This window comes from Manihot esculenta, chromosome 12 (assembly GCF_001659605.2).
Source record: "Manihot esculenta cultivar AM560-2 chromosome 12, M.esculenta_v8, whole genome shotgun sequence".
In the NCBI taxonomy this organism is placed as follows: Eukaryota; Viridiplantae; Streptophyta; class Magnoliopsida; order Malpighiales; family Euphorbiaceae; genus Manihot; species Manihot esculenta.
The window spans coordinates 4000699-4011650 of NC_035172.2; the positions used below are offsets into that span (position 1 = coordinate 4000699).

Genomic DNA, 10952 nt, shown 5'->3' on the forward strand with positions numbered 1-10952 from the left:
TTTTAATATTGATCTATATCACTTAATATTAATTATAAATACATTAAATATTAACACTCAATATTAAAATAAAATAAAATAAATTCTTTTAAAAAAGAAAGCAGTTATTAATTAAAAAAACTATAAAGGTCTATTTGGTTTAAATATAGTTGATAGTGGTTAATAGCAGTATATAGCTAGATTATAATTGATAGTTGATAATTGATTATAATAGCTTTTTTGATAAATTGAATATAAAATAATTAATAAGATATATCAATTTATTATATTAATAAAATAAATATAAAAGTATTAATTGATTATATAACATATATAATAACTAAAACTAAAATTTTAAAAATGTAATCTAGTAATAAATATTATAAGTTTTAAAAACAATAAATATTATAATTAGTTTAATTTATTTATTATTTTTTATAATTTTAAATAAGAATGTGAAATTTTAATTTAAAAAGTTATAATTAATAAATTTTTTAAAAAATAATATGATCTAAATAAAAAATAAGGTCAAAATAACTATCAGTTATTAGGAAACAAATATAAATAAACCTTATATTACCTGTCATTTACTTTATTAAAGATTACCATATAGTTGGTTTAAGCTTATAAACTATAAGCAATCTAAAGCTAAACCAACCATCCCTGAGTAAATTTGAAGTTAAAATTAATATATATATATATATATATATTTAAAAAAATTAATTAAATAATTTTATATAAATTAATTTTTACAAAATTTCAAAATATTTAAATCTTATATTATTAATTTTGTTAAATATAAAAATAAATTCATTTCTTTTGATTTATTTCAAAATAGTCACATTAAATAAAAGAATGACAAATTGATGGAGAGTATCAACCGGGGATGACTGAAAAAAGAGCCGGGATTTGGCTCCTGGTCATCAAGTTCTCATGAAATGAAAGAGAAAAGAGATAGAAGAAAATGGAGGGTTCATAATTGAAGCATGAGAAATACAAGGGAGGGAATTGATGAAGTTGATATTGATGAAGATATGTTAGAATCATTAAGGAATTGAAAGGTAGCTTCCCTTTTACGGGAAAGATACATGATGGGGATGAGGTTGTAAATTATGAATTTTCAAAGCAAAGTTTAAAAAAGCAACTGTGAAAATTATAATTGTTTTGATTAAACGGCTTCTTTAAGCATCCTATGCATCTATTCATACTTCATACTCCTCTTTAATTTGTCATTTCATACCTAACCCATCAATACAATCACGCCTCTGTAACCTAATTTTATACATCAATTTTCTTTTTTTTTTTAAATATAAATATAAGTTATTAATGTCACAGTAAATGAATTGAAAATAATTGATCACTCTATATAAAAAAAGTGGAGTGTAAAGTGATTGGCGCAGAGAGTTATAACTTCTATTTTATTATTTAATTGTAATTTAAAAATAAAATATATTCATAAATTTATAATATAATAGTATTAATAAGATTATTAAAATCCAAAAAATAAAAAAAAATGTTAATTAAGTATTCTAATGTAAATAGGCCTTATAAAAGAGATGGACACGTTTCAGCCTCGCATTATCCTATGTTAGGGACTCGTACACAGCTAATAAACATACATGTTGTCGTTTCACGGACAAGTCAACTTAAAACGACAAATATAAGCATGGTCAAGCTCGTCAACCACACGCCAGGGCCTTTCAAAACGAAGTCATTTTCAAGCTTCCCTTCCGTTTCTGAACCTTAACGACTTCGTCAGAGAAGCCGTTGTCAGATTTCCCTTATATTTTTTCAGTTCTAAACAACGCACTCTGAGGGAGAAATGACTTTCTCTTTACATGAACTGCTTTTTTAACTACCACTACTTGATTAGTAGCGTTAGTGCTATAAATAATTATAAATCATGCTCCCCAGGCCACCCCATAATCGTCACTATGCAATCCAATTTCACCCCACTCCTACTTTTCAATCTCTTTTCATCCCTTTGTTTTGATTTTCATTAAAAAAAAACTTCTCTGTTAAAGAAAATCGACAAGCGACAAGAAAGACAAATTCTTTCAGTTTCTTGGGATACGTACAGGTTTGTTCTTTTGGTTTTTACAGTGAGATACTCTCGTCTCTTGTGGGTTCCATTTGAGGGTCTGGTTCTATGGACATCAACTGCTTCTGGGTTGTCTTCATCCTGTTCTCTGGCCTGTGGATACTTGGTTTCTGTGAAGACCAAGATGGTATGCCTTACTCCTTGTGAGTGTTCATGGCAAATTTTTCATACTGTTTGATTTAATGCGTCTGTAAATTACAGGTTTCTTGAGTTTGTCTTGCGGTGCAAGTAAAAACTATACTGATTCATTCAACATTCAATGGGTTCTGGATAGTGCTTATACAAGCACAGGCAACACAACCACCGTTGATTACTCTGTGGGTACCTCTTCATCTCCTGTCCCTGTCCGCTTTTTCCCTGAAACTGATCAGGGTCGCAAGTGTTACAAGCTGCCAGTGAAAAATGTGTCTTCTGTGGTGCTTGTTAGAGCTCAGTTTGTGTACAAGAACTATGACAAACTTGGAAAACCCCCTGCTTTCTCTGTTTCTCTTGGCACTGCTATTGTTACTACTGTAAACCTTACTACCACTGATCCATGGAATGAAGAATTTGTATGGCCGGTTAAAAGGGATACACTCTCTTTCTGTTTACATGCCATTCCTGATGGTGGATCTCCGGTAATTTCATCGATCGAAGTCCGGCCACTTCCTCAAGGAGCTTACCAGAGTGGCCTGGGAGAGTTTCTTGATAAATCACTTAGAAAGTCTCACCGTATCAATAGTGGCTACACTAATGGTTCCTTGAGGTAAGAATCTGTAATGCTGTCTTCTCCCCTATAGATTCTGGTGATCTTTGTAAGCCTTTTTTCTATTGGATTGGATTAAAACAGGTATCCTTTGGATCCACATGATCGTGTCTGGGATGCTGATGAGAACTATACACCCTTTCATGTGTCGAGTGGATTCAATATGCTACATAGCTTCAACTTGTCAAGTCTTCCTGAGAATCCTCCTCTTGCTGTTCTTCAAACGGCTAGAGTTCTGGCACGAAGAAATGCCTTAACTTACAATCTTGCTCTTGATACACTAGGGGACTACTACATTGTCCTTTACTTTGCTGGGATTCTTCCTCTGTCTCCCTCTTTTGATATCTTTATTAATGGGGATATTGCTCAATCTAATTATACAGTGACAATGTCAGAACCTAGTGCTCTGCACTTAACTAGAAAAGGAATCAGTAGCTTGAATATTACACTGAAAAGTATCAATTTTTATCCGCAAATCAATGCTATCGAGGTGTATGAGGTTGTGGACATTCCATTGGAAGCTTCCTCAACTACAGGTGCCAGTTCTTTGTTTTGACAAGTTCATTTTCAGTTGCTAGAATTGGCCCAATTGTACCTCACGCTTTTAAATTTTGTTGCAGTGTCTGCACTTCAGGTTATTCAGCAGTCCACTGGGTTAGATCTGGGATGGGAAGATGATCCATGCTCTCCAAAATCATGGGACCATATTGAATGTGAAGAAAACCTAGTCACATCATTGTATGTTCGAATTAAATCATTGTACTTTATTGTTCTTTTCGTCATCCAATTAAGGTCTATTGATATATGACTTTTTCCTTTTCATTTTTTGTTCATTAGGGATCTTTCAGATATCAACTTAAGGTCAATTAGTCCAACATTTGGTGATCTGTTGGACCTCAAAGCACTGTAAAGTCTGATCTGCAATATTGTTTTTATGTTTATTTCACTTCTTTTCTAACTCCATTTGTCATCTCTTCTCGTGCATTGTAATTCAGGGATTTGCACAACACTTCACTTGCTGGAGAGATACAGAACTTGGGAAGCCTCCAACATCTTGAGAAGCTGTAATAACTAAATTAATTACAGTAATAGAAGAATCCATCCAAGTTTTATTTCAAGAGAAAAAAAATGCATTTGTTACTGTTCTGATTTTTTTTTTCAGGAACCTGAGTTTCAATCATTTAACATCCTTTGGAACTGAATTGGATGATTTGATTGGCCTTCAGATTTTGTAAGTTATAAAATTTCTCATTTGTTTGAGTGAAATCCAAACTATTTATATATTTGCTGTTTTTATAAATTGGATCAGAATTGAGCCTGGGAAGTGAAATTTGCTTCTAGATTGTGGCCTTGTGGTTGTTGTAAAGCCATTTTGATTAACTTTGCTCCACAATTTGTGCCCCTCAATTCTTTGTTTCATGTGGGACTTTCAATACTTTTACATCCTTGTTAGTATCTTTAGCTGCATACACAAAAATCAAGATACTAATGTTGCATTTTAATTTTTCAATGTGAAGGGACCTGCAAAATAATAGCTTGCAAGGAATAGTTCCTGATGGCCTGGGAGAGTTGGTGGACCTTCATCTACTGTAAGTAAACTTATGGGTATCGAACTCTTGGCAACTAAACAGATATTTTGTTTCTAACTGTGTCATACATTACTCACAATCCATGTCCTTAACCAGATTAGATTTTTATCTTTCATTCTTCAGGAACCTCGAAAACAACAAACTGCAAGGCAGTCTTCCTCAGTCTTTGAATAGAGAAAGTTTGGAAGTCAGGTATGGAATTGAAATTCTTGCTTTTCTTTTGAATATGCTTTGCATTTTTAGAATGCTGATGCGTCAGCCTATTTCAGGACAAGAGGGAATCCATGTCTTTCCTTCTCCACAATGTCTTGCAACGATGTTGCATCTAATCCTTCGATTGAGACTCCACAAGTTACAATAGTTACTGACAAAAAGCCTAACAAAATTAGTCATATGGCAATTATACTCGGTGCAGCAGGAGGAACCATACTTGTTCTGCTTGTCATTTCTCTCTCAGTATTCCTGTACACAAAGAAACAAAGCAGTGGAATGACATATTCGGACAGTAAGAAGAAGTTGCAATGTTATATTTTGAGGATGTATTACATATACTAATTTGAGAGATGATTTTAATGTGCAGGAGCTGCAACAGACATGCGAAACTGGAATTCTGCAAGAATCTTTTCCTACAAAGAAATCAAAGCTGCTACAAACAACTTTAAGGAGGTTATTGGCCGTGGTAGTTTTGGATCTGTTTACCTTGGAAAGCTTTCTGAAGGGAAACTGGTAGCTGTAAAAGTGCGGTTTGATAAGACTCAACTTGGGGCTGATTCTTTTATTAATGAGGTTTTTCATTTGAACTCTCTACTATTTCATTTGTTGTATTTGCAATGATGGAAGAGGATTCTGAACTGATTAATAAGCTTGGAATGCCATTGATGGACACAGGTTAGAATCTTTACAGTCCATCAGATTCTGAATTACCTTCACTTGAAATAAAGTTTACAATCTACTCTTATTTTGTTAACTTGTATGAAATCCCAAATCATACATATCCTGTAAGGATACCCTTATTTTTCAGCTGGGATATCCTTTGACAAGTTTTTTTTCACTCCTGTGAGTTGTTTCATATGTCTATAAGTGAATTTCAAATAGAATTGGAGTCTAGAGTTGTCTTATTTCCCTTATTTTGATTGCTAGGTGTATCTGTTGTCTCAAATTCGTCACCAAAATCTTGTATGTTTGGAAGGATTTTGCCATGAATCAAAGCAGCAAATACTAGTCTATGAGTATCTACCTGGCGGATCATTGGTTGATCACCTTTATGGTATGTTGTTAAATCAATAATAATCCTGGATTTTGAGTCCAGTTAAATAGTTTCTGCGCCTGAGAATTTCCGATCTTATCTCCATTAAGGTCCCAACAGTCAGAGAGTTTCTTTAAGTTGGGTTCGTAGGCTGAAAATTGCTGTTGATGCTGCTAAAGGTATGTTCATGTTCTCATAATTATATCTTTCAATTTTAAATGTAGAAATATATGAAAGAAATGTGATGATCGAGATCTTATACTTTCAAGAAAAATTCATTTCTGTCATTTCCAGATGGTACCATAGACATTAGCCTTCTAGCATTTCCTGTCACAGATTTTAGCCATGATTAAAAGATGAAGTTTGACACAATTTTCATTGCCATTGAAGGATTGGATTATTTGCATAATGGGAATGAACCACGAATCATACACCGCGATGTAAAGTGCAGCAATATTTTGCTGGACAAAGACATGAATGCCAAGGTCTGTGATTTTGGCCTTTCTAAACAAGTGATGCAGGCAGATGCAAGTCATGTGACTACAGTTGTCAAGGGCACTGCAGGCTATCTTGATCCTGAGTAAGTTTCCAGTTATCATATCCTCTATCTTGCCAAACAACAACTCATTAACATTCATATTATGTTCAGGTACTATTCTACCCAACAGCTTACAGAGAAAAGTGATGTCTACAGCTTTGGTGTTGTTCTTCTAGAGCTTATCTGCGGGCGAGAACCATTGCGTCACTCAGGAACTCCGGATTCTTTCAATTTGGTTTTATGGGTAAACTAAAGTTCATTCCTTCATAGTTCATATCGAAGAAACTTTTTCTTCTATGTCCTCCATAGCTTAATAAAATGCACAAAATATTTTGTGCCGTGATGGTCAAATGCAGGCCAAGCCCTACTTGCAGGCAGGTGCATTTGAGATAGTGGATGATAGCTTAAAGGGAACATTTGATGTGGAAAGCATGAGAAAGGCAGCCATAGTTGCAGTAAGGTCAGTAGAGAGAGATGCCTCACAGAGGCCTAATATTGCAGAGGTATTAGCAGATCTGAAAGAGGCCTACAATATGCAACTCTCATATCTTGCAGCTCGCGACATGTAAATGGCTTTCGAGATCAGTACAAATGAGAAAGATATAATAGACCTTGTCAAAGTTTGTGCTTTTTGGTGTAATTTGAAGAAAAGAGCTCTTGTGGATGATGATTCAAGTAAGTTACTAAGCAGAAGGCTAGCTATGTTGGAGTATGTATACATTTACCTTTCTCTATTCAGTCAATGGCAAGAAAGAAAATTGTGAAACTATAAGAATGATATCCTACATTACTTGAATCAAGTTAATAACCAAGTATATTTGAATTCTAAGGATATGCAATTTAAAAATGAGAATTTGGTTGAATCGAGTTTTTATTTACTTTAATCTCAAATAGATCTGAAATAATTTGACACGCATATAATTTCAATGAGTTTTTAGGTTAAAAATAATAAATTTCAAATTAAATAATTTTAGCTGAATTATTTTTTATCTAAATAAACCTATTTTATAATATTAAGAAAACGTGATTGTCAAAGATGGTGCATGTGCACGTTAAGCATAAAATTGGTGCTTCTGATGTCATTTTCATTGTGGACCAAATGCAAAAGGTGATTTTTATCACAATCACATGCAACCCAACTCAACCCATAATTGTTATTGCCACAATGAATCATCTTTAATATTAATAATGAAATGAAGGACTATTTAATGTATTTTTTATTTTAAAAAATATAATAATTAATATATTTTTTTGAAATAATATGACTAAATAAATAATAATAATAAATATTATTAAAGGACTTTTTTTTATGTAATTAAAGTAAAGGACTTAAATATTAAGTTTCCATTTTTGTTTTATCCACATTTTACTTATTCATAACTCCTCAACTGTCAACATCGAGATATACGGGATCGCCAGTAGACAAATACGGTGGCTACGTAACGACGATCTACTACTTTCCCACCAAAAAAGTTTTCCAGAGCCGTAATGAAACCGACGGCTTTGTCCGCTGCCATGCTTGGCTTAGGCCTCTCCTCTCCTTGGACCACTTTTTAGCCCTCACCTGTCGACCCCAAAAGAATTGATTTTTCTTTTTTTTTTTTTAACAAATTCATCAGATTCTTGCTTGATATTGGGTGTCAAATTTGATCCCATCTTCCACTCTATTTTCATAATTTCGACTCTAGATTCGAGGGTTCCTCTTTCCTTTTCAGTTTAGTAATGAAGCTTTTCCTTGATGCTTATCTGTTGGTGTTCATGGATCCTGAGCCTCTTGTTGGACCTGCTTGTTTCTGTACTATATTAAGTCATGTTTTTACTTTGTTGTGTTAGAATTCTTTACTGAACTAATATTCTTTTATGGTGGGTAATTGTTTAAGTTACAGTTCCAGATTTTGCATTTTCTTGATGGTTGTTCAATTTTTGTCCTTGAAGTTCTTGTAATTGTTCTCAGTATTTGATACTGAATCTGGGATTTTTAGCTTGATGGCTTTCCGGGCGGTTCGCTCTTGGACTTTGGTTGGCCTTATAATGGCTTTCGTTGACCTTGCTATTGCTTGTTCCCTGCTATGTTTATCAGCTTGTGCATTTGTTCCATCGAAGTTCTTGAGTTTCTTTGGGCTTTATCTGCCATGTCCCTGCAGTGGGTTTTTTGGGTACCAAACCGATTATTTCTGCTGGCACAAACTGTTTGTTGATTGGCCAATAAGAAAGATTAATGCTGTTCAGGAGTTGGTGAAGGATAGATTTCCTTTTAATTTGATTTGGTTTGGTCACCAATCATCCAATTTCCATGTGGAAGGGATTGATAGGAAAAGTCAGTATGATGCTAAGGAGAAGAAGATTATGAACCAGAAACATAAGTCTGGGATCCGGTGGCGCAGAAGAGCTGCTGTTGGTTGTGGAAAGCTCTCTCCTGCTTTGTCTTCTAATGGCACCCATTTGGTTGGCAGAGGAGTTCTCCGCCCTCTTTATAATTGCAGTGTAAGAAGCGAAATTAGCGAAAGCTTGGATATTTCCAGTGGAATAGAACATGGTTTCCTAGGTGAGAGACATGGACCTTGATTAATTGCCTCTCTCAAGTGCCCAATAGGAAAAGTTCTTTGTTTTTTTAATTACATGCAATTAAATGTATGTTATGTATAATTTGTTTGCTTGTGCTTGATGCTGCTTGTTTTCAGTATTAGCTAGACCTGGAATCTTTTGAAACATGAGTTCATTTTTGCATATTTATCATATATGACACTGGAGTGAAAATTGACAATTGGTGATGTTGGTTTAGGTGATGGAGATGATTCAAATGGCAAGGATTTGAGTGAAAGAACAAGGCATAGGTTTGAATTGGATGGATCCTATGGGAAGGGTGAAGGCATCAAGCAGGATCAATTTGTTGAAAAATTTACCTGTGATGCTGAAGTTGGCGCTGGAAATGATGCAAATGATATTCTTGCATTGGAACAAGCACTTGAAGAAGAGAAAGCTATGCATGCAGCCCTTTACCAAGAGTTGGAGAAAGAGAGGGCTGCTGCTGCAACTGCTGCTGATGAAGCCATGGCAATGATATCACGTTTGCAAGAGGATAAGGCATCAATTGAAATGGAAGCAAAGCAGTATCAACGGGTTATTGAAGAAAAAATTGATTATGATGAAGAAGAAATGAACATTCTGAAAGAGATCCTTGTTAGGAGGGAGAAGGAGATATATTTTCTGAAGAAGGAAGTTGAGGCTTATGAGCAGATGAACTTTACAGGAAATGATCAGCTGGAAGGTGATTCAAGCTATAATACAGAACAGAAACTTTCACTTTCCATTGATTCAAATGAGAATCCACCTCCTCCAGTTCTGCAGCAGATTGATGAATCCAACGGTGGAAAGGAAGTGGCAGCTGATGGGAATCAAGCAGGCTGCAATATGCATAGTTCCTTGCTTGACACAGAATCAACTGTTTATGATGTTCATGTCATTGACGATAAAACTGTACATGGAAAGGAGAATGATGGAAAAGAAAGCAGACCACCATTGTTGGGTAGTATTGATTTGCAGAGGCATCCTTTATCTGTCATTGATGGTGAAAGGTTGAAAATTGATAATGAAGTTGAATGGCTAAGAGAAAGGCTCCGAATAGTGCAAGAGGAGAAAGAGAAGTTGAATTTCTGTGGAGAGCACAGAGAAAGGGAAAATGCTCAATTGAGACTTGTGGAAGATATTGTGAACCAGCTCCTAAGGCAGGCTTCTTTACCTCCATCATCTTCTAAGCTTGGTTGCTAGAGTTTTTTACTACTACTTTTTTTTTTTTTTGCCTCCTCTTCAATTTGTGTATGGATTAGGCTCTAGTTTTGATTATCTTTTAATTTTGCCTTTAGTTTTAGTTTCAATTTTAATCTTTTTTTTACATTTAAAATTACAACTTTTTGTGTTGATTTTAAAATAATAAAAGCATTTAAATTTTTAACATCAAAATAATAATAGGAATAATGGTATTAATATAAAAATGTATTATAATATTTAGTTTTTAATAAGAATATTATATTATCTTCAATATAATTTTTAATTGTATGGTCCTTAATTAAAAGATATATATGCAATCAATAATTTAAAGTATATTATATGATCAGCATGCAATTTAATCACATAATTCAGAATTATTAGTACATTAGCGATTAAAATTATTTTGAAAAATAAAAGAATAAAGATAATATTAAATTATTTCTGTTAATGCATGATTGGTGTTGAGAGATGTTAAAATTCTGATTAGATAAGGAATCTTTCAGAAGATCAATTATTTTTCATGAACTTTTCAGATTTTACCCAAATGGTTTTTCCTCTGCTTTCTGGAGAAAGTGGGGACAAGGCATTGTCAGATGTCTTGGGAAGACTTTGAAGTGCTTAAATCCAACCCAAACAAGGCATTGTCAGAAGATCAATTATTCATTTTTTTTTTCATAAAATGAATAATAACTAATGGAGGGTCCAAAATTCACAGTCACGTGCTCCATTGAATAACTTGTACATGGCATTTGGATATATGAAAAGTAGGAGAAAAATAATAATTAAATATAATTATTTTTTTAACTATAAGTGAATATAATTATTGAACTTTGTTTAAAAGAGAATAAAATATTCCTAATACCTTTATCTTTTAAACTGTTTTTATTTTACAGGTTAAATTTTGAAAAGTGAATATCTCATTCTTCTTAGCAAAATTTGATTTTGTAATCGCATTGATGTGTTAAAAATCATGTTTACATAATAAT

The 10952-nt window shown here is 33.6% G+C and overlaps 2 protein-coding genes across 2 annotated transcripts; both read left to right on the plus strand.

Annotated features, from left to right (window-relative positions):
• Positions 1-1628: 1628 nt before the first annotated feature.
• On the plus strand, positions 1629-6914 carry LOC122721322 (probable LRR receptor-like serine/threonine-protein kinase At5g48740). Its single transcript, XM_043948573.1, has 16 exons — positions 1629-2207; positions 2282-2825; positions 2910-3361; positions 3446-3563; positions 3663-3731; positions 3821-3889; positions 3988-4056; positions 4343-4414; positions 4538-4606; positions 4684-4919; positions 4995-5200; positions 5555-5681; positions 5771-5839; positions 6051-6240; positions 6310-6442; positions 6555-6914. Exons 1-16 carry the CDS (start codon positions 2129-2131, stop codon positions 6765-6767), a joined length of 2715 nt encoding a protein of 904 aa, XP_043804508.1. The 5' UTR covers positions 1629-2128; the 3' UTR covers positions 6768-6914.
• A 730-nt stretch (positions 6915-7644) lies between these two features.
• Positions 7645-9995, plus strand: LOC122721341. The gene is made up of 2 exons (XM_043948638.1): positions 7645-8743; positions 8981-9995. Exons 1-2 carry the CDS (start codon positions 8185-8187, stop codon positions 9964-9966), a joined length of 1545 nt encoding a protein of 514 aa, XP_043804573.1. The 5' UTR covers positions 7645-8184; the 3' UTR covers positions 9967-9995.
• Positions 9996-10952: the final 957 nt, after the last annotated feature.

Bases quoted from the DNA above. Each gene is read 5' to 3' on its own strand.
- LOC122721322 (XM_043948573.1), top strand. From the start codon at position 2,129: ATGGACATCAACTGCTTCTGGGTTGTCTTCATCCTGTTCTCTGGCCTG. The intron at 4,057-4,342 runs GTAAGTTATAAA...TTCAATGTGAAG, and splicing joins TTGATTGGCCTTCAGATTTT to GGACCTGCAAAATAATAGCT. The intron at 6,443-6,554 runs GTAAACTAAAGT...GGTCAAATGCAG, and splicing joins CTTTCAATTTGGTTTTATGG to GCCAAGCCCTACTTGCAGGC.
- LOC122721341 (XM_043948638.1), top strand. From the start codon at position 8,185: ATGGCTTTCCGGGCGGTTCGCTCTTGGACTTTGGTTGGCCTTATAATG. The intron at 8,744-8,980 runs GTGAGAGACATG...ATGTTGGTTTAG, and splicing joins AATAGAACATGGTTTCCTAG to GTGATGGAGATGATTCAAAT.